The sequence below is a fragment of the Lissotriton helveticus genome, chromosome 11 (assembly GCF_964261635.1).
Source record: "Lissotriton helveticus chromosome 11, aLisHel1.1, whole genome shotgun sequence".
NCBI lineage: Eukaryota > Metazoa > Chordata > Amphibia > Caudata > Salamandridae > Lissotriton > Lissotriton helveticus.
The window spans coordinates 1,004,917,878-1,004,941,983 of record NC_136072.1 but is presented as its reverse complement, the minus strand read 5'-3'; the positions used below and the strand labels follow the sequence as shown (position 1 = coordinate 1,004,941,983).

Below are 24,106 nucleotides of genomic sequence, written 5' to 3'. Positions count from 1 at the left end.
TCCTGTAGGTATGATAAAACACCAATGAACAACGTGATTACTGCTTTATAGCCCCATGGTGGTTGGCTCTCTGCAAGACATCACCTATACAGCCCCTTTTCCTCTTTGAAAACCAAAACCTACCACATTTTTTATAAGATATCTTTTTAACAAAACATTTCACAGCAACATTTAGTTCTAGCCGGACCCCTGCCATTACCTTTTCTCCATTTCATTAAATAGTGTGCAAAAGTTAAATTTGAACACAAGACTCTTAATACCACTGCTTGGACTGGTGCTGAAAATATATACAAACAACACTCAAGTGATTGTCAAGTTGTCAAACTTTGTTCAATGGTCCATCCACCCTGGCCAACTTTCTAAGCATTATGTCAGTCAATTGCATGAAACTGAATTCTGACAACATGGATGTGCTTTTGGTATCCACCAACGCAGTATCTTCCATTTAACAGCATTTCCAATTCCTCTTTCATGCCTGGAAACCACAGGCTCAAGTACCACACCATCTTAAGGGGTTCATAATTTAGGTATTATGATTGATGCCAGATTCTAGCTGAAATTGCAGGTAAACCATGAAGCGAAACTCTATTTTTGGCATCTAAAATTTGTACTACCGGTCATTGAGCTAGTTCACCATCTTACAATAATAAATGTCTTGATTCAGTCAAGGATGGGTGATGAGAATGTTTTTACTTGGCTATTCCAAATGCCCTTCCTCATCAAATGCAATTTGTAGAAAATAAAATGATGCATTAGATGTCTACATTCCTAAAAGAGCTCTCATCTCTCATTTCTTGCACCAGCTTTACTGGCCTCTAGTGAAAAATAGGATTCTTTCCAAGCCTATGACCATTATTCATAAGGGAGTGTATTAACGTCAACTTTCTTTGGAGTTCTTAGCCAATGCAATGTCTTTACATTGTACAAAGATGACTTTACTTCCAGCCCATGCTCTTTATCTCCCTATGCCTAAGTTGTGTACCTAAAAATTTAGGAACAGAGCTCTGTTGTTGCTGCTAAACTGTAATCTTTTAGGAGAGCTTTGAAAACTTGTTTTAGCTTACTTCTTCCATTTCAGTCATAGTCGGTCTTGGGTTTGAAGCGCCAAAATGCCTCAGCGAACGTGCACTATGTAAAGAGAATTCCATGGACTATAGATCAAGGTCCCTTCTGATTTGTACGTCTACTTGCAGATTCGTAACATCTTGAACACTTCCCGCAGGTGGCATTCTCACTGTCAGCGTGGAGCTGCACAAGGCCACCTACTGGCATACAGGAGTACTGCTCTAAACATTTCTGAATCCCATCTGATGCCTGGGGAATATTCAGAAGGCAAGGAATCTGTGTTTAGAAGTATCCATCTGAATAAGGGGCTGATTTAAAACTTGCAAACCATTCCCTGTGTTTAATAGCACTAAAACACCTTACTTAATTTCAAGCTTTTAGGTTTTTTTCTAGTGAAAGAAAGACCCTACTTCTAGACTATTCTCAACTTGGGGCCTTAAACTGAAATAAATACCAGTTTATTTGAAAAATGGCGGCAGATATTTCTTTTAAAGAGTGTGTGCTCAAACTGCACACACCTTTCTTCTACAAATTCTAAGGTTAATCCCTGTATTTGTCAAATTTGTAGTTTCAAATCTTCTCATGCTCAAGATAGAAAAAATGAAAGTTATCAATAAGGTTTACATATGTTTTCTTTAATGAAGGCAAAACACTTGTATTTCTACAGGTTGCACGACAGTCCCTGACCACATATGTCATCATTATGAATGATTCTCATATTGAGGTTGATGTACATAGGTTGAGTGATGGTGGTCTGTTGCTTTCCTATGATGGAAACAGTTACACCACCTATATGAAAGAAGAAATTGAAAGGTAAGTTTAAAATCATCCTTGTTGAGTGTTTTGTGACAAAAAAAACATTTACTTTCAGTATGAAAGTTAGCTCATCAAAGTGTGTTAAAAGAGAGTGGTTTCTTAACCATTTTATATGAGCTCTTGTGAAAGCATGGCATTGGTTTCAAAAGGTTTATACGTTCTGTTCACATGTGTTTGATCCACACGTACGTTCTGAATATGTTTATTAGGATTGTCTATCACTTGTTATTTCATTTGGAGAACAAAAACTGACGTAGCATGAAAGTGTAAAGTGGGAATAAAGAGATTTATGGCAAGGGGTTGATGGTGATGGGGATGTCTGGTTCAATACTGATGACTTATACATTGATTTACAGAACGCTAGTGGGCCTGACTCATTTGGACCATCAGTGGAAAGAGTGGTTTGCACTGGTGAGTCGGATGTGTTACAGCCTGGGGCAGCTGTTTCTAAGCCCTTGCTTCCTCTTTAACAATGCTTTCCCTGGTACTTTGATGGCTACTTTGTTGAAGCCTTGTTCCTGCCAGCGTGTGAATAGGGAGGTGGCCAGACATCACAGACAAGCTGGGTTTTCTCACCAAGCATCCCACTCCAGAGAGCCTTCTAGTGCGGGCCTCTACCAGTAAGGAGAATCCAAACTCATTTCTAACCATTCCTCTGGGCAGAGGATCCAAGAGAATTGAGGTGTTTGGCAAGCACATGTTTTCTTTCACCACTCTACAATTGTGATCCATGAATGCTGTTGGTTTGCTGGCTTGTTACACACTTGTTCTCTGAGAACATGGCCAGTGAAATCTTGCTGGCACTCCCGGTGAACCTTGGGAACCCCTGTCCTTTCAAGGCTATGGTCATTGGTTTGGCAGGCAGAATGCAGGCTAGCAGGGATATCGGTCCTCAAATTCCTCTTTTCCCTTTTACAATAGTCACTAATTTGCTTTAGTTAGCCCTTAGTGGTGCATGCCCAACCGGTAGGGGGTAGGATTCCAACTTTCCTCCCAGTTTGAAGATCCATCATGTCAGACAGATAGGTCTTGCAATTAGTTCAAAATGGCACAGCCTACCTTATCTTTCTACCCCTCCCAATGTTCCTCCCACACCAGAGCAGATTTCCGCTGTACACCTGTCCATTCTGTCACAATATATGTGGCTGGTGCTCTCCAAAGGTGCCATAGAGAGCGTTTGAGACTCAGAAAGAAGAGCGGGTTGTTATTTTTACTATTTTCTCATCAAGAAGAAAGGCGAGGCGCTCCCGCCCTATTTTGGATCTTCAGCCTCTGAATGCCTTCCTGCAGAAGGACAAATTCAAAATGCTCATGCGAGCCTAGATGTTTTCTGCTTTGAGCCCTGGTGACTGGACGATCTCCTTAGCCGTGGAGGGGAAGTATTTCCATAAACCTGTTCTGCAGTCCACATACATTATCTATGGTGCAAGGCAGGCCAGGAGCATTTCCACTTTGCTGTGCTGGCTTCCTTTCAGCCTCACCAGCACCACTTGGGTGTTCATTAGAGTGATGACTTTGCCCACTGCCCATCTTTCGGAGGTCTGGGATATTGGTTATCTTGTACCCTGATGACTGGCTATTGAATGCGGGCTCAAAACAGTCAGTCATGGACCACCTCCGGACAACTACAAACCTGTTTGTCATTGCTGGGGTTGACTATCAACGAGCTGAAGTCCCACTTGACTCCTTTGCAGAGAATTCTATTCATTAGAGCAATCCTGGAGACAATAGAACCAAAGGATTCTCTCCCCTGCAACAAGTCCAGTACATTCATGGATCACAGTGGGGACAGCATCAAGGCTTCCTGGCCCCTTAGCCGACGTTATTGTCCTCGTAAGCTACACCATATTGCATATGTGGGAGCTGCACTGGATTCTAAACTTCAGGTGGTCCAGCATCAAGGCATTCTGACCCAAGCCATCCAGGTCTCGGAGGAGGTGGCTCTAATGCTGCAGTGATGACCACTGAAACACAGTTGGTACATCTGCAGGCCCTTCTCCCTTGCACACTTGGAAATTACAGTGGTGACAGATGCATTTTTGCTGGGATGGGGAGGTCATCGGAGGAAGGTGGAAATCAGGGGACTCTGGTCTCTGCCATAGGACCAGCTCCACATCAGAATGCAGGAGTTGTGGAGCATTCATCTGGCTCTAAAGGCCTTTCTGCCGTCCATCCAGGGGAGGCTGGTGGAGGCTGTTATGGACAATACCACTGCCATGTGGTATTGCAGCTGACAGGTCAGAGTGGGTTCCTGGGTCCTGTGTCAGAATCCTCTGCGCCACTGGAGGTGGAACATCCAGACATTTTCCTAATTGCTAACCACCTGGCCCTAATACTAGAGTGGGCAAACTAAGCAGGCGATGTCTGTTAGCTCAGGTGTGCCAACTACTTCCCTATGTGGTGGAGGGCGTCTTCAGTAGTAGATTGCAATTAAATCAGCTCACTGTTTGAGTAACCTTCAGGCACGTTAACTACTTCTGGCCTAAACCACCTTATTACCAGACAAGTTAGTGCTGAGGACTCGAGCAGTATAATTGCCAAAATTCGCTACTCAGTTTCATTTTGGGCAATCCATCATTCTGCCGGCATTCCTTGCTCCCCCTTACACACCTTGAAAGAGGAGAAGGGGCTCCACCGGCTTGACTCCAAAAGGTCTTTTTGCTTTTACATTGATCATACCAAGGACCAAAGAGTGTAAAATCAACAGTTTGGAGTTTTTCTGTAGCAAAGAAAAAGAAGGCTGTGCAGAAGACGGCCCTGTTAAGATGCATTTTCCTCTGCATTACCATCTGCTACTCACTGGCCAAGAAGAAAACTCTGGACGGTCTGAGAGCCCAGTGCACGCAGACTGGGACTTTCTGTGGTGGAACACGGAGAGCAACCTGAAGTTAGGCAGGCCATTTTCCTCTCCTCTTACAGAAGTATCAGCAATGATTGATGTGTCCACTCTAGGACAGGACTGTCAACTGGGCTATCTGAAAATTAGAGCCTTCTGGTATCCCATTGAGCAGCACTATCCCATCACTTTTTTGGATCCGCACCATCTGTCTGGCCCTCAAGGCCTTTCTTCCATTCATCAAGGTTAGGTTGGTCCAGGTGGTAATAAACAACGTGAATGGCATGTATACTGCAACATGCAGTAAGGATCAGGCATAAAGTCCACTCCTCAGATCCACCTTGCATAAATAACCATGCTTTAGCATTGATTCACAAGCCGAGGAATGTGTGATTAGATGTATCCTCAAGAAATTTTTTACTTTTGTTCGGTAACATTCTTTCCGAGGGATTCTCTTTATTGCCAAAGATTCCTCACTCCTGGCTCTCTTCCCCATCTGCAGAGTTAATGTGGTTCCAACTAAGATTTGCACTCTCACTATCTTGAACTTGCCAATTACGCTCAGCCTGATGGAAAAGATTAATGAATAAAATCACAACATTGATCAGGAGTGGCACCTACATGCAGCTCTGTGTCATCATGTCTGGAGGCAAAATGCGTTGCTTTGAATGCTAATGGTACCACTAGCCAACATGCATGAGCTATTGCAAGAGTTTCCGGATCCAGTCTGGCACCTCAGGAGGAAGAAAACATGAGGAATACCCTTTGAATTTCAACCAAAAAAAGCCCTATCAAAGATAAGTAAATTATTCATCTGAAAGAGACACGTTAGTGATAGATTCCTTACCTTAGAATATTCCCAGGCGTCAGACTGGATCCGGAATTTTTTGTGTAGCAATACCCCTGCGTGTCGGTAGGCGTCGTCCGCGGCTCCGCGTCCGTCGTCGGCGTCGTTAGCGCCGGAATGACGTCGTCGGAGTACTTAGACGCCGCCCATGCGCGCTGACGTCAGTTCTTCTTTTTTCCGCGCCAGCTAGCGCAGATCCGGAGAAGCTCTACCCCTAGTCATTTTTTGACTAAACTTTTTGATCTTTTTGATCATTTCTTTCTTTGAGTCTTCGACTCTATCGGTGCCGGTAGGGATGCCCGGGTTCAAGCTCTGATCGAAGTGCGACCGACTGATGTCGGTCACGGACCCCCATCGCCGGTGCCTGAAGTTCTTAGGCCTCGACCACGACGACCGCACCTGCTCCGACTGCCGGGCCCTGATGTTGAAGGCTAGGCGGGAGCGGTCCCGCAAGCTGCTCGAGCTCCGGCAGTTGGCCCCGCGCAATTCCAGGTCCCGGTCCCACGGGAGGTCGAGGGACCGGTCGCAGGGTCGGAGTCCCCGCAGCTCCGGGAGTGGACATCGGTCGTCGGAATCCAAGTCCTCAGGTAAGAGGCATGAGAGGTCGGAGAGGCATCATCGCTCCTCCGACCCACCCCGACGCTCGCACGATGCGGCCGGGAGTTCGGGTGACACCGCCCACGCGGCTCCGAGAGAGTCGCAAGCGTCGCCGCCTGCCCCACACCTTCGGGTCCCTGGGCACGGCGCGACGCCGGAGGAGGTCGAGCGGTACCTCATCGCCATGAGGTCCCTCCCTCCTCAGCCGGGCCCCGCGCCGCCTTTGGGCCCAGCGGTCCCGGCTGGAGGCCCTAGCGGGTCGGGCGCTTCGGCACTGACGCCGCCGGGTGCTTCGGCCCTGGCGCCGCCGGCGACTTCGGTCCCGGCGCCGCAGGACCTCACCGGATCCGCTTCCGGATCCGGGTCGTCACCGGTTGACCTCACGACCTCACCGGCCCCGAGGGTGTCGCCCCCGGCGCCCATTGTGGACGCCGTCCCCAATCTTCCCTTCGGTCCGACTCTGGCGCCGGAACGGCGCCGCTGGGCGCCGCTTCCGACGGCCTTTGGAGATTTTTATTTCCATGAGGAGGTCCAGTCTGTTGACCCTGAGTTACAGGAGACTGGTGACAGAGGTGATTGGGAGGGGTCTGAGGACCCTCTGGCACAGGAGTGCCAGTCTCAAGAGGACTGGACATATGAGCTTGGGGAGGCCAGTGGTATTGACACCTCGCCAGACACTGGATTTGTCTCCCCTCCCACCGTGGCTACGGAGGAGGGGGCTGCTTACAGTGTTGACGAGGGCAGCCAAGGCCTTAGGTCTTGAGCTCCCCGTCGCGGCCGTGAGGACTAACCTCCTCACTGAGGTTCTTAAACCGCAGGCAAGCTCCAGTGAGCCTCTGCTGCCCTTTAATGAAGCCTTATGTGACGTTCTTGTGGGCACTTGGTCCAAGCCCGCCACAGGTCCGCCTGTGGATAGGAACGTGGCCGGACGCTACCGCCCGGCTCCGGGCGACCCTTGCTTTTTGTCCTCCCATCCCACCCCCAAGAGCCTGGTTATCCAAGCCTCCACTTCCCAGACCGTATTCCCGACGGCCCCGCCCGATCGGGAATCCAAGAGCTACGAACAGTTCGGGAAGAAAGTGTTCTCATCCCTGAGTTTGGGACTGCGGTCTGTCAATACCGCGTGTCTCTTGGGCCGCTACACCCACACCCTGTGAGACACGGTCGCTGACGTGCTGCCACAATGCCCGGAGGAGGTCCGGGCTAAACTCGCCCAAGCCCTTGTGGAAGGTCGAGATGCGGCGCGATACTCTATCCGGTGTGGGCTGGATACCACGGACTCACTGGGCAGGGCGATGGCAACAACGGTGGCGGTTCGACGCCACGCCTGGTTGAGGTCCGCCAACTTTTCGGCCGATGTCCAGGCCACTCTTCTGGACATGCCGTTCGATGGCCGTCGCCTTTTTGGCGACAAGGCAGACCATGCGCTGGAGCGCTTTGAGGACTCCAGGGCTACGGCCAAGTCCTTCGGCCTTTCGGCCACGTGCCAGCAATCGGGTGCCTTTTGCTCCTTTCGTGGCCACGGAAGGGGCGTCCCCACACGTGCTGGCAGCCACGCACCGCAGAATGTCCAGCAGCGCGGTGGCGGCCGTGGAAACCGCCGTGGCGGTGGTCGGGGTCAACGGCGAGGCCAGTCCACACCTCCCTCCGCAGCACCTGCCTCAAAACCTTCCTAGTCTGAGTTTTCAGGCCCATGTGACGCCTGTGGGAGGCAGGGTTCGCCATCACCACTCCCACTGGCGCACTGTCACGTCGGACAGGTGGGTGCGGCAAATCGTCCGAAGGGGCTACTCCCTCCCCTTCGAGGCGACCCCTCCAGCCATGCCACCGCAATTCCACCTCGTGTCGGGGGATCACTTGCAACTTCTGGATTGGGTAAGTGGCAGATCCCTCTCCCTACCCCACCCGGAGCACGTAGTTGTGACGGACACGTCCCTCCAGGGCTGGGGTGGCCACATGGGAGAGGCGGAGATCAGAGGACTGTGGTCTCTGGCGGAGGCCAGCTCCACATCAACCTGTTGGAGTTACGGGCGATTCGTCTAGCACTGAAGGCATTCCTCCCCTCTGTCCGGGGGAGTGTAGTGCAAGTGTTCACGGACAACACCACCGCCATGTGGTACTGCAACAAACAGGGTGGGGTGGGGTCGTGGACCCTATGCCAGGAGGCTCTGCGCCTCTGGCAGTGGCTGGAATGTCAGGGCATGTCCCTGGTGGTTCAACACCCGGCAGGTTCTCTGAATGCCAGGGGGGACGAACTCCGCCGTCGGTGCATGATGGATCACGAATGGCGTCTGAGCTCGGACGTGGCGCAAGGCCTCTTTCAGCAGTGGGGAGAGCCTTGGTTAGATCTATTCGCCAACTAAGAGAACGCGCAATGTCATCAGTTCTGCGCGTTGGAATTTCCAAGGCGGCACTCGCTCGGAGACGGTTTTCGTCGCGAGTGCAGTTGCGGTCTATTGTACGCCTTTCCGCCTATACCACTTCTGCCCAGAGTGCTGAAGAAGATCAGGCGTGACCGGGCCCAGGTTATCCTTTTGGCTCCGGACTGGGCATGAAGATACTGGTATCCCGAGCTACTCAGCATGTCAGTCGATCCCCCGATTCGTCAGGCTCTTGGGGAGGACCTTCTGTCGCAGCAGCAGGGGACGGTCCTCCACCCGAACCTGTCCAGTCTCCACCTACAAGCTTGGAGATTGAGCGGCGACAGTTGAGGCCATTTGACTTGCCTCCCGAAGTCTGTAATGTCATTCTGGCAGGCAGGCGTCCCTCCACAAAGTCGGTATACGCCTGCAGGTGGAACAGATTTGTGGCATGGTGCACAGCAAAGGCTGTGGACCCACTCTCTGCCCCCCTTTCTGAGGTTCTCCTCTTTCTTCTTTCTCTTGCCCAGCAGGGCTCTGCTCTGGGCACTGTCAAGGGCTACCTTTCTGCCTTCTTGAGGCTACCTGATCAGCCTTCTCTGTTCAAGTCCCCTATTGTAAATAGATTTCTTAAGGGCATCACACACATGTTCCCTCCTGTTCCCTTCGTGATGCCCCATTGGGACTTGAACCTTGTTCTTACTTTCCTGATGTGCGCTCCCTTTCAGCCACTTCACAACTGTCCTCTTCGCCTTCTAACTCTGAAGACTGCTTTCCTGGTTGCCATCACCTCTGCCAGGAGAGTGAGTGAGCTCCAGGCCCTTTCTTGTACTCCACCTTTCCTTTCTGTCCATCCGGACAAGGTTGTGTTGCGTACCAAGCTATCTTTCCTGCCCAAGGTTGTCTCAGCCTTCCACATCGGGCAGTCCATCACCATGCCAACCTTCTTTCCGCCTCCGCATCCCTCTAAAGAGGAAGAGCGGCTCCACCGTCTGGACCCAAAACGTGCGCTCTCATTTTACTTGGATCGCACACGCCAGTTCCGGGTGGATGACCAACTCTTTGTTGGTTACGTGGGCGCTAAGAAGGGGAAGGCGGTACACAAGCGGACCATCTCCCGGTGGATCATCTTGTGTATCCAGGCATGTTACTCTATGGCTAAGAAGGAGCCCCCTGTTGGATTGTGGGCTCACTCCACTCGGGCCACGGCGACTACTACTGCCCTGGGCCGGGGGGTGCACTTGCAGGACATTTGCCAGGCAGCTACGTGGGCCTCGTTGCACACGTTCACACGGCACTACTGCCTGGACAGTCAAGTCCGGAGGGATGGCTTCTTTGGCCGTTCCGTCCTTCAGGACTTTCTGGTGTGATTATTGGTTCGCAGACCCACCACCGGGGTTGGTATTGCTGGGGTATCTATTCTAAGGTAAGGAATCTATCACTAACGTGTCTCTTTCAGATGCACAAGTTACTACTTGTGTAACGATATATCTGTAAGAGACATTAGTTAGTGATAGATTCCTTACCGACCCACCCATCCTACCCGTTCTGCGAACCGATCTCTAGGGTTAAGGTCATACCCTTTCAGGGCCCTAGTTTCTTGGCACCAGTGTTGGTTCTATCATGGCTCTGTGTATCTGGCGCGGTAAAGCTGTGTATCAGAACTGACGTCAGCGCGCATGGGCGGCGTCTAAGTACTCCGACAACGTCATTCGAGGCCTCAGGGCAGTTATGCGCTATACAAATGCAATTTTTCATTTCATTCCGGTGCTAACGACGCGGACGACGGACGCGGAGCCGCGGACGACGCCTACCGACACGCAGGGGTATTGCTACGCAAAAATTTCCGGATCCAGTCTGACGCCTGGGGATATTCTAAGGTAAGGAATCTATCACTAACTAATGTCTCTTACAGCTATATCGTTACACAAGTAGTAACTTGTGCTTTAGTTGCAGGGTTTTTTATTTACTTATTTGAATTGAGCCATGTCTGGTGTCTCAGAATCCTAATGCATCCATTGTCGTGATTGGTTTTTCACCCCATGCTCACAGGCCCAAATCCTGGCAGGTGACCTCAGCCTTCTTCTACCTTTCGGAGTTTGGTAACATTAGTACTATTGAGATGGGTAGCATTAACTATGTTATTTGTCCTTAATGCAGAGAGCCTCCTCTTAGTTACGTTCTGCTTTGTTTTAAAAAAACAAAAATTATCTTAATTTTCATCATTCGTAATATACCTGCAGCAGAATCATTCAGAGTATGTGACAGATTGTGTCCCAGCTTTATCTCCATGTCAGATGTGAGACTGATATGTGACTGATTCGTCCCCTGCCCACCTGACTTTCCAGATGTGATCCTGACTTGACTGATCGAGCACTACTAATCTCTCAGTTTGCCAGACATGATTGAATTTGAACCCGCTTTATTGGCCATTCAGGGATAAATATGTCACATGTCCCACCATCACCCACTCTACTGGCCGATTACACTTCATCCTGGCATGTAACCAACTAGTTTTTATTCCTGCCAATGGTAATGTTGCCATGTGACAGCCACTTTCAGAGAAAGTTCTGACAAGTGTATGCAGTGCTGCCAGTCAGCCCATATCCTGTTTGACAACTTCAGCCAGTCTGGCCTTTTTAGCCAGCAGCACTCTGCTTACTTGTAATTTTGTTTTTTTCTGTCACTATTTTGGGCTCCAGAGCCTCTACATATAAAGTGCTGCTAAGCCTACCACATTGCACAGGACACTACTAGTAATAATAGCTTTATTCGAATTTCTTTTAAAACCATAAAAGCACAAACAAGATTACATAAGCAGTGAATTTTCAACAGATCACAGGAGTATACCTATGTGAGTTTGATAATCAGGATGATACTCATTTAAACATGAATAACAGTATTCCGTACACAGGTAGCCAAAATAACAGTTGAGGAGTGCTCTAGTACTAGGAGACTCCTCTAACGCCATAATTATTGACCACATTTAATATCAGGTACGCTAACTCTTAAGAAATAAGCTCAGTAAAGTGTCATGTGTGGTAGGATCCCTGAAGCCTAAATTCTAGTAATTATTAAGACCTATTAATTTCTTAATGGCCCTAAACATTTCAGTTAAATTAACCTTTTTGTAAGAATTCTTGATGCCATCTAAAATCTATTAAAATTGCTTGTCTATAAATAGAATAAAGTATAAGGGTTCAAATACAGTTAATTTCTACTATATTATCAGTTTTAATGTCTTACAGGGGATTTCATCGTCCTGTATCTCAATCTCCAAGCATATAACAGATATCTAGACAAAGTGAAAATTAACCACTCTGAGAGGGAAATTCAAATGATTTATATATATATATATATATATATATATATATATATATAAATCATTTGAATCATTTAAACTTTACAGAAACAAACAGTCACTGGATGATGTCATCAGTGATGCCATCAGTGATGTCATTTGAGATGTCATCAGTGATGTCACTGACCATGTCATGAATGATGTAATATGTGACATCATCAGCAGTGGATTGCGGGCGCGCGAGTTATAGTGAGTCCAACTAACTATAACGTGGGAATTTCAATGGTTTTGTATGAGTAAAATGTTCAGCTAACTATAACTGGTGTGAAACCTATGGTTTTTTCAGTGAATTTCAAAGGTTTTTTAAATGCTAATTCCTAACTATAACTGGTGTGAAACCTATGGTTTTTTCAGTGAATTTCAAAGGTTTTTTAAATGCTAATTCCTAACTATAACGAGTGTGAAACCTATGTTTTTTTGTGGATGTAAATGGTTTTTTAAAAGCTAATTCCTTTATATGTCGAGTTTGTAACCTACGATTTTTAAACTGTTTTTTTATTAGCTGTTTTTTATAACTATTATTTATTTATTTCCACAAATTTTTTTACAATCTATTTTTCATGTTTTTTTTAATCATTTTGTCTTGGAGCGCTCAGGGTGCGCGCACCGGTAAGCTCACCCGAGAGTGCAGCGAGAGCGCTATTTCCGCGTGCATAAAAAAAGCTAGCAAAACGTCATTCAGGCGCGCCGCGGAAGCGCCCCGGAAGTGCCTACGTTCGTGCCGCGGAAGCGCTCCGGTGCGCGCAGCGTAAGCGCGTCAAGTCATGTGACCTTAAAATAACTCTTTTCATTGGTTGTTAAGTTTTTTTTTTTTTACAACTAATGAAAACCCCACCCATTTCCTTCACTTCTTCTTTCACTTTGGAGACAGCAAGACCTGTTTTTTTCTGTCGTACCATTTTGTGTAAAGAATGGCTGCCAGAGCACCCAGTAGCAGTGAGGAGTCAGATGACTTCATTCAGGAAGAGCCTCCTCAGCCCAAGCTCAAGGAGCATTTTATTTGGAAGTTTTTTTCAATACCTGAAGGATTAAAAAAGGTGAATGCTCCCAAAGTGGAATGCAACTCCACAATGATTCGCCACGTCCAACGGAGGCACCCCCAGAACTTTGCCCGGGAGAGTGTCCGAGACCTGGCACGTAATCTCCCAAGGGATAGTGCCTCTACATCTACAGGAGGAGCCACAACATCAGGGAGAGGACGTGCAGCGGAATTGGAGATGATTCCGAACATTCAACCTGTTTTTACAGACATTACTATAAAGTGCAAGCAATGCGATGAAATGCTTTGCTATGGTGAGCAGAGCATCAAGCTCATTGCACGCAGGAGGCAAGAACACCGCTGCCCTCCCCAGCCCTAATTTTTCCCCTTTTTTTTTTGCTCCTGTTGAGCAGTTTTGCATTCCCTGTTTTTGTTTTTGTTCAGAAAAAAAACAAAAAAAGAAAAAAACCAGTTCTTTTTAGAACTACCTCCAATTCTCAAAAAAGAGCTGTATTCTTAACAAATTCAAAAGGAGTAACTGAAGTGGAGTGCAGTGAGAGAGGAAAGGGAAATGAGTGAGAAAGAAAAGAAAGGGACGAGAGGGGAAGGGAAGTGAAGTAGGGGGACTGAAAGAAGGTGAGTGAACAAGGGGAATAAGGATAAGTGAAGAAAATGTAGTAAAAGAACGGGGTGTGGAAGGGTAAGAAAAGAGCAGTGATGTTGAGGAAAGAGTGGTGATACAGACTGGATAAAGGCAAGTGAGTGTGAGACAAGGGGAGTAAGGGAGTGAAGAGACAGAAAGTGAAGGAAAAAGTGAGAGTAGAGGACTGAGTGAGGGAGGAAAGAAACATAAGTGAGGGAGTGTGGCTGAGTTATAGGGAGTGAGCGTGATAGAAGAGGAATGACAGACTAAGGGGTCGGAGAGAATGAGGCTAACAGAGAAAGAATGAGGGAAGGCGAGTGTAGAAGTAAGAGGACAGAGGGAGTAAGAAGGAGTTAGTGAAGTGGAGTAAGGAGAGTAAGGGAAGAGAAAAGAGTGAAGGAGCAAAAGAAGGAAAGAGATAGGAAGGAAAGTAAAGGAGAAGGTTTGAAAAAAGGTGAGTGGGAGTATGGCTGAGTTAAACGGAGTGAGCGTGATAGAAGAGGAGTGAGAGACTAAGGGGACGGAGAGAATGAGGCTAACAGAGAATGAGGGAAGGGGAGTGTAGAAGTAAGAGGACAGAGGGAGTAAGAATAGGAATTAGTGAAGTGGAGTAAGGAGAGTAAGGGAAGGGTAAACAGTGAAGGAGTGAAAGAAGGGAAGAGAGAGGAAGGAAAGTAAAGGAGAAGGTCTGAAAGAAGTTGAGTGTGGGAGTGTGGCTGAGTTATAGGGAGTGAGCGTGACAAGAGGAGTGAGAGACTAAGGGGACGGAGAGAATGAGGCTAACAGAGAGAGAATGAGGGAAGGGGATTGTAGAACTAAGAGGACAGAGGGAGTAAGAGAAGGAGTTAGTGAAGTGGAGTAAGGAGAGTAAGGGAAGGGAAAAGAGTGAAAGAGCGAAGGAAGGGAAGAGAGAGGAAGGAAAGTAAAGCAGAATGTCTGAAAGAAGGTGAGTGTGGGAGAGGAGTGAGGAAAAGGTTAATTGGTTCTACATTTCAACACTTTGAAACTCACATAATATTCACCCATCCCCCCAGTGCTCATTCAGCCTGTTTCCATGGTAACTCCCACCTAACTGAGCACACAGGTGAAAAGTTCATGATACTATGTTGCAAAAGAATCCAGCAAGGGTGTTTGACCTCTCAATGTACTAGCTAATCATGTGCAATGTTTCTTTCAATTACTTTTTCTCCACCATTAAAATGACTTCTTTCAAAAAACGGGCTTGGATGTCTTTCCAGCACGCCGTGTTGGAACCGATTTCCGTCGGCGCGCAATCCTCACCAGCTTCGAGAATTCAGTTTAGAACGCATTTCCAATCGACGCTACTCTATCAACATCCAGGACTTCGATTCCGGTCGCCGTTGAAGGCCTTCGGGCCCAACTAGGCCTCGACTCCAGCTCATGGAAAGGACGCCATTTAAAAAGTGTCCTCAATGTGGGTCGAAGTTTCCCCACACCGACCTTCATGAGGTGTGTAACCTTTGCCTCTCCCCGGAGCACGAGGCCAGAGACTGTTCTGCTTGTGCCTCCTTCCGCTCCAAGAAGACGATCCGGGACTGAAGAGCTCAGAGAACAATGGCTCAAAGATCTTCAGCTCCAATTTCAGACGACATCTTCGAGGAAGGCGTCGACGTCCCAGAACGACATGGCGTCAACAGCAACTCCGAGGCAGAAGATTCCGATGTCGAGCACATCACTCCAGCACAGCAGGTCGTAAGTAAGACCGTCGACCCCGACCCTTCCTCGACACACCCCAAAAAGGCTTCGGGTACACACACGGAGACACTGCTTCTACTGCCCCACCTTCGGGCCCGGCTAAGAAGCTAACAAAGCCTTCAGGCGACTCGGGCTCGAGTCGACCTCAACACGGTGCCGACGCACAACTACCGGCACCGAAAAAGACATCAGTTGCCACGCCCACATCAAAACCATCGGCACCGAAACAGGAAGTTACTACCTCGGCACCGAAACCAAGGTCGGAGCCAGGCAAAGCTTCGGATCCGAAGAAACAACCCGATCCAAAACCTTCATCGGCACCGAAAAAACGTCGAAGCCGAAAAAACATTTGGAGCCGAAAAAGATCCCAGCTTCTCCTGTAAAAGACATTACCAAAAAAACCAAAAGAAGCAACTTCGGTGCCAAAACCTTCCTCCACACTAAAAGATCACAGCTCTGCAGAGGACTTATTTCACCCGGACCCTGCACAAAAGACTTTGGTGAAAGATCCAACTACTAGTCGACTAACTTTAAGCTCAAAGAAACGACCACTAGAAACACCAGCACCGGCTCCTCCTACAAAGAAGAAGGACATAGCTACTTCCCCGCTAAGAGTGCCTTCCCCTTCTCCTCCACCTATGCCATCACCACCTGTTCCCCTGCCACAGCATTCCCCTACACACTCTATCATACATGATGATAATGGGGATGATAGCTCTGATGACATAGGGGGTAACGCAGATGATCCATCTATTCCCCCAGGCTCACCTGACCCATGGAACGATTATAACACACCAGACGTTCCAAATGACCCTCAAGATGACATATACCCCTCTAGGCCTTCCCCGCCAGAAGACACTATGGGCTTTAATCAGTTGGTACACAGAGCTGCGCAATATCATGGGGTGGATATGCATACAGACACAGTAGAGGAAGACTTCCTACTAGATACATTTGACAATACACAATGATCTTCATCCATTTTAGCCATGCTCAAAGGAGTGATTAAACACGCCCCTGAGGTTTTCAAAGACCCAGTTAGAACTCGGGTCATTAACCCAAGAATAAAGAAAAAATATAAAGCTGCACCCTCAGATCCAGCTTACATTAAACACCCAGTTCCCCTAGACTTGCTTGTAGTTTCAAACGCACGCAAAAGGGCTAACTCACAAACGTCAGGTGAGGCTCCCCCACCTGACAAAGAGTCTAAACTCCTTGATGCGTCAGGAAAGAGAACTGCCTCACAAGCATCAAACATGTGGCGTATTGCCAATACACAAGTATTATTGGCACGTTACGACAGAGCACACTATGATGAACTAGAGTCACTGATGCAGCACCTCCCAGATAAGTACAAATATAGAGCTAATGAGCTTATCCAGGAAGGGAAAAATATTACTAACACCTCAATTTGTTGTGCACTTGACGCAGCAGACACCGCCTCTAGGGCAGTATCAGGTTTTAAACCTGAAGTCCAGAGTGCCATACTCAATCAACCGTTTGATGAGCAACACTTATTCGGACCCAATGTGGACGTATCCCTCGAAAAAATGAAGGATACAGACACAGCAAAATCTATGGCAGCCTTGCAGTCGCAGGTTCCCAGACGTTCATTTCGACGCTCATCCTATAGAGGTAACCACAGAGGATATGCTTCAGACACACCTTCCACCTCCTACAAAGCCCCCACACAATCTACATATAGTTAGAGCTACCAAAGGGGTGGTTACAGAGGTAACACCAACAAGGGCAGAGACAAGACCAACAGTTCCCGCTCTGCCTCCACCCCTACCCAATGACTCCCCTCCCCTTCCCACGCCCCAATCCACTCCGGTCGGGGGAAGACTACAGCAATATCTACCAGCCTGGGAAAACATCACATCAGACAGGTGGGTGCTTCAAATAATCCAGTCAGGTTACTGTTTAGAACTAACATCCACCCACCCAAACATACCACCCAGACAGCGTCCAATGTCACAAGAACATTTGACACTGCTCAGACAGGAAGTGGTATCTCTCCTGCAGAAAAATGCAATAGAAATAGTTCCAAAGCATCAGCACAACAAGGGAGTATACTCCCTATATTTCTTAATTCCAAAGAAGGACGGATCTCTGAGACCTACTCTAGACCTCAGACCTCTAAACATTTACATACAGTCAGACCATTTTCATATGGTCAACCCTTCAACAAGTCCTTCCGCTCCTGTTACAAAACGACTTCCTTGTAACTCTAGATCTCAAGGACGCCTACTTCCACATTCCTATCCACACAGAGCACAGAAAATATCTCAGATGTGTGCTAGATGGGCAGCCCTACCAGTTCAAAGTGCTCCCATTCGGGGTCACAACAGCACCAAGGGTGTTTATCAAATGCCTAGCAGTCGTAGCAGCACACTTAAGAAGACAGCAGATTCGCGTCTTCCCATATCTGGACGACTGGCTCATAAAAGCAAGCTCATACGGCCAGTGTGTACATCACACTCACGCCACAATTCTACTACTCCACAACTTAGGATTCACAGTAAATCACACCAAGTCACATCTGCCACCCTCGCACATACAACAATACCTTGGTGCTACAATAAACACCCAGTTAACACTAGCTTATCCCTCTCCAGCCAGGATAACAAGTGTTCAAACGCTACTAACAAAATTCAAACCACAACACTCGCTTCCAGCTCGAGTGTTCATGCAACTCATAGGAATGATAGCATTTTGCATATTTATAGTACCTCATGCAAGACTGCAAATGCGTCCACTTCAAGAGTGCCTAGCACGACAGTGGAACCAGGCTCATGGTCAATTAACAGACCTAGTGTTGGTAGACAGTCGGACTGATCGCTCTCTGCACAAAAAACACCTTTCAAAGGGCAGACCGTTCCTAGAGCCAGTTCCCCAAATAATCATGACAGCGGATGCGTTGCTCTCCGGCTGGGGAGCTCACCTCCTGCATCACACCATGCAAGGCAGGTGGACACCGCAACAAAAGCTACTCCACATCAACCACTTAGAGTTGCTAGCTGTCTTTCTAGCCCTAAGATCATTTCAAACTCAAGTGTCAGGCAAAGCTGTCTTAATCCGTACAGACAATATGACAGCGATGTACTACATAAACAAACAAGGCGGGACACACTCTCTGCAGCTCTCTGTTAGCACAGCAGATATGGAGATGGGCTATACCTCTAAAGATCTTCCTCTTAGCCCAACATGTCCCAGGAGTACAAAACGCCATGGCAGATCTACTACGTCGACAGACACAGCAGATCCACGAGTGGGAACTACATCCGCAAGTTCTTCAACCGTTTTTCCAAACATGGGGACAACCTCCGATTGACCTCTTCGCCACCCACGAAAATGCAAAATGCCCAAACTTCGCCACCAGATACCCACACTGTTAGAACTGGCTATTTCTGGTAGGCTAAGGTTGACGCCAAAGCCATGCAGAAACCACCATTCTAGTCAGGACAAGGGAGTCACACACCAAGATAACCCCTGCTCACCCCCTTGGTAGCTTGGCACGAGCAGTAAGGCTAAACTCGGAGGCAATGTGTAAAGCATTTGCGCCAGCACACAACAGCAACAACATCCTAGCCACACCACAAAAGGAACTCCACACAAGGTTATATGAAAATAACTTCTGTATTGTCAAAATCACATCAGATAGAAATCACACATGTACATTGTGCCAACTGGCACGGACAATATTCATAAGGGATTATTTACAGGACAGGGCCTCATGGGCCACTGTCAGAATCAACACTTTTAGAAATAGAAATACTGTCAGAAATTAGAATAAGTATAGCACAAAATAACAGTTGTAAATCACATCCAGTAACTACTGGGAACAGGTAAGTACCACCTAACCACCTTAGGAGAATGTCACGCAGGGGACCAGGACCTCACTAGGACCACCTGTACTAAAAAGAACAACCACCTAAGTATCACAATACAATTAGGGATATCAGCAAGAACACATTACACATGATGCATCTAAAACACATTCAGCGGTGTAGGGAAGGGAAACACATGATGCCTAAAACATTCAGAGGTGCAAGGAAAGAAAACACATGATGCATAAAAACACATTCAGCGGTGTAATAACAAGACACATGATGCATCAAAAACATTCAGAGGTGCCAGAACAAGGAAGACACATGATGCATAAAAACATTCAGAGGTGCCAGAACACAACTCAATAGCGCAAAAACACATGATGCCTAAAACAGTCAGAGGTGCAAGGAAAAACCACACAATTGCGCAAAACCTTGCATAAGCCACTACCTGTGGCAGTCCCTAGGCCAACTGGCCTTGTTGGGGCCAGGACGCCCTGTGTCTCAATGTCAGGGCCTAAACGGTGCAGCTGCCCACTAATTGCTGGGCAGCTGGGTTAACAAGGAAACTAGGGCATGGGCTCCCACTAGCCCTTGAACAGTACTGCGCCAAACGGCAGGAGCCCCACAGGCTCTTGAACCAATATGCCCCCATGAACCTCCCTGGTTCATCTGCACCTGTATTATCAGGGAGTTTCTTGATAAAAATAGTCTCAAGTCTCTAGCATCAGTAATAATGCTAAGGCTCCTAAAATGCCCTTAATATGCAATGTTCAAATAATGCCCGCGTGTGATTTGCTTCTGAAATCCCACCTTCACTTCTATTACGCCCACACAATGCGGGCGCGCCTCACCAGGGGCTTCGGGCGCACCGCGCTGTTCAGAACAGACTTGCTTCAGCCCCAGGCACTCTCAGCGCGCCTCTCCGTTGATCTGCGCGCCTTCGCGCCAGCAATGCAGACTTTCTTTCTGCCCCGGCCGGTCCCAGCAGCCCTCCGCCCGCTCTCAGGTCCTCGGGGAGCGGCGGGGAGCTGGCTCGGCGCTCCAGCGCAGGGACGCAGGCCAGGGGCAGAGATCTCACACACACGGGATCCCTCGGCGAGGTCGGGTCAGTCTTCCCCGGCTTCGGCCCATCTCTTACGGCTCGCGGTGGCTTCCTGAAGGTCCCGGTCCCGCCAACCAATCCTGTCGCGGCTCTACAGACGAGCCTCCGGATGACGTCACGTAGCTTCCAGGAGACCGCCACTCGCAGCGCGGCTTCTGGAACAAGCCCCTATGACGCGGGGCGACTCGACCAATCGGAGCGCGGCTCTCGGGGCAGGCCTCTGGCAAAGGGCCAATCAGAGCTCGGCCAATCAGGTCGCGGCCTCTTCGTGGTTGTCTCTGTAGCTCCGGGAACACTCGGGTCAGTTTCAGGCCCCCGGGCCGCGGCGGTGTATTGCGGGCAGATGAAATTATTGCGCCCAAAGACAGTAGGGCAATCTGAATATCGCGAATCCCCCACAAGGATTCCTTCGTCCTGGAAATGCTTTGGGCGCACTACCACCACTTCCCACGTGCCGATGAGCACGTCGATATCCCGGCACAGCAGCGGATGGGCAGGCCATACACAGCGCGGCGCTCTCAAGCCAGACAAAGGGCAGCCAGCGCTTCACACGGGCAGATGATCGATAGTCTAGGCAAACAGCTCACGATCTCTGCAGCACACAGCAGGGCTTTGTAGTCTTCGGTAACCTTTCTGTTCCTGAGTTGCCAAACAGGAGGCCAGCACTTCTCAGGCCCTTGGAGATTCAGTTTAGGAGACACAGCACACAGCAAAGTCTCTTAGAGTTCAAGTAAGCAGGGGCACAGCACCCAGCAAAGTCCCTCTTCTCCTCAGCTTCAGTTGGTCAGCAGAACAGGTCAGCTCTTAGAGCACACAGCAAGGCAATCTTCCTTTAGTTCTTCAGCAGTCCTTCTTCCAGCAGAGGTTCCTCTTGATTGTAGAATCTAAATTTCTGTAGTCAGGGGTCCTTGTCTTATACCCCAAAAAGTCTTTGAAGTCCTTTGAAGTCTTTGTGCAAGTGGGCCCTGAACCCGGTCTAAACCAGTTCTTGGGTGTTGCTGGAGCCCTTGGGCTTCCTGGCTTCCTTCTTTCTTTCAGTATCAGGGACAGAGGTGACAGTCGCCCAGCGGGGAGGTGGAGCCGGCATTGTGGCAGGCAGGCACAGCCTCATTCACTCCCAGGTGCTATCTGCTCCCACTTCCCTGGCAGCAGATGCTGCCTTTCATCCACGGGCTGACTCAGACAACCTCCTGGGGGCTCTGCAGCCCCTGTCATCCTCAAACCAGACAGTCAATCCACAAGCAGGCCAGGCACTCTGGGCCAGGCTCACCAGCCAATCACACGCCAGCCACAGACTACACAAATATGCCAACTTCTAAAAGTGGCACTTCTAGACTAGACACAATCATGCCGCATATACCATTGCGCAGCATTCAGTCTCACGAGTTCTCACATACCACACTCGACCCTGCACTCCCCACACATCAGGAACTACCATGGGCATACATATTCCCCATTCATTCCTATGGGAGGGAAGGTCACTCACCACACATACACAGAGAGCTCACGCACTTTACACTGTACCACAGTGAAAAAGTGCGCAGAGGCCTAAAATCACCAACACCAGGTCACAGAAACAGGCTAGAAAAAAGCAAATTTCGGGGTGAACCTGCCAAAAGGGCCAGGTCCAACACACACCCATTGTCCAAAGGCAATGCGATATGGATGAACTGGTCAGGACGATTTGCGTACGCTTTTCCTCCTCTCCCACTACTTCCATTAGTGGTACGCAAACTACAGCAACATTCCCTAACACTCATTCTAGTTGCTTCAACTTGGGCCAGACAACCGTGGTACACCACACTGCTGCAACTATCTGTGGTGCCACACCAAAAACGAAGCCTATCTCTACACCTATTAACGCAGAACCATGAAGAGATCAGACACCCGGACCCAGCTCAGCTCAACCTAGCGATCTGGCTCTGAGTTTGGTTACCTTAACCTTCCTCAAGAATGTATGAACGTCATCAAAGAAGCTAGGCGTCCCACTATCAGAGCATGTTATGCTGCTAAGTGGAAAAGGTTTGTGATATACTGTCAAAACAATCACATAAACCCCCTGGATGTGTCTATTCAACACATCATAGGATACCTCCTACACCTTCAAAAGTGTAACTTAGCATACACATCTATCAGGTTACACCTTGCTGCTATAGCAGCATACTTACAAAATAGACAACATATATCTCTTCTTAGAGGACCCGCTATAAAAACTTTCATGGAAGGGCTGAAAAGAATAATCCCTCCCAGAACACCACCTTCACCAGTGTGGAACTTAAACGTCGTTCTCACACGTCTCATGGTGCCGCCCTTAGAACCTTTACACAAATGTGTATTGCAATTCCTAACTTGGAAAGTAGCTTTGCTAGTAGCCATTACTTCTCTTAGAAGAGTAAGCGAACTGCAAGCATTTACCATTCAAGAACCTTTCCTGCAAATGCATCATAACAAAGTGGTTCTTCGTACTAATCCTAAATTCCTTCCAAAAGTCATTTCACCATTCCATCTAAATCAATCTGTGGAGCTGCCTGTATTTTTCTCGCAGCCACAAACAGGCGCTGAAAGAGCTCTACACACTTTAGATGTTAAAAGAGCGCTACTTTATTACATAGAAAGGACACAAAGTTTTCGCAAAACAAAACAGCTTTTTTGTCCTTTTCACCACCACATAAAGGAAATCCCATATCAAAATCTGGAATTGCAAGATGGATTGTCAAATGCATACAAATCTGTTACCAGAAAGCCAAGCGTACGTTAACAATTCCCCCAAAAGCCCATTCTACAAGAAAGTTAGAGGCTTCTATGGCATTCCTAGGGAACATTCCCTTAGATGACATATGCAAAGCAGCTACATGGTCTACACCGCACACATTCACAAAACACTATTGTGTTGATGTGCAAACTAAGCAACAAGCCACTTTGGGCCAGGCTGTACTAAAAACTCTATTTCAAACAACTGCAACATATTGGGGTGGTCGCCGCTAAGGTGGGTACTGCTATACAATCTATGCATAGTGTGTAATCCGCAGCTCATATGCCTCGAACGGAAAATGCTACTTACCAGTATGCATCTGTTCTTGGCATGTAGAGCTGCAGAGTTACACACGCCCACCCGCCTCCCCGGCTACCTTTATCTGTTCCAGTATTATCTTAATTAGATACAAACTACATGGACATCACTACGTCTTGCACAGCTCCATCACTTCCCTAATGGCAAAAAACAATCTGGGGATGGAGCAGATGCCCATACGCAGTATCATCCAAAGGAGTCACCTATCCCGTGACGTCCAAAGACTTTTCTACAACAAAACAAACTGCAAACATCTGGGCCCAACACTAGGTGGGCATCTATGCATAGTGTGCAACTCTGCAGCTCTACATGTCAAGAACAGATGCATACTGGTAAGTAGCATATTATATATATATATATATATATATATATATATATATATATATATATATATATATATATATATATATATATATATATATATATATATATATATATATATATATATATATTCAAACAAGTGCAACCTCCCAGGCTCCAACCATAGCGACCCAGGAAAATCACGCAGATCCAACACAGCTCTGTTATAGGCACAGGTTTATTTATGAGCTGAACCAAACAATCTGACGCGTTTCGGGCATCCGCCCTTGCTCACAGACAGTCAGTGTTGGGAATGGCCACATTTAAATATACTATGCCTCACAGTGAAAGTGCATTTTTTTCTCATTTTTTTGTTGTTCAGTACCACGTGATGACTGACATAGAGGACAAACTATCAATACTGCATGTTATAGTCTGTTTTCCAAACAATTGCAAATTGTTAACCCCAAGTAAGGGTAAAATGCAAGGGTAAAATCCAAACATATTGTGACATTGAAAAAATACATACATATATAAATATATACATATATACAGTTCATGAAAATAATGGAAGGAAAATT

The 24,106-nt window shown here is 47.8% G+C and overlaps 1 protein-coding gene across 10 annotated transcripts in view; it reads left to right on the top strand.

The window, feature by feature from the left end:
* Positions 1 to 24,106, top strand: part of ACACB (acetyl-CoA carboxylase beta) — a 2,338,068-nt gene that overhangs the window by 886,215 nt on the left and 1,427,747 nt on the right. For all 10 annotated transcript variants that reach the window (XM_078667379.1, XM_078667377.1, XM_078667383.1 and 7 more), the window contains one exon: positions 1,733 to 1,878. In XM_078667379.1, coding sequence (XP_078523505.1) covers positions 1,733 to 1,878 — 146 coding nt within the window. The remainder of the gene's footprint in view (positions 1 to 1,732; positions 1,879 to 24,106) is intronic.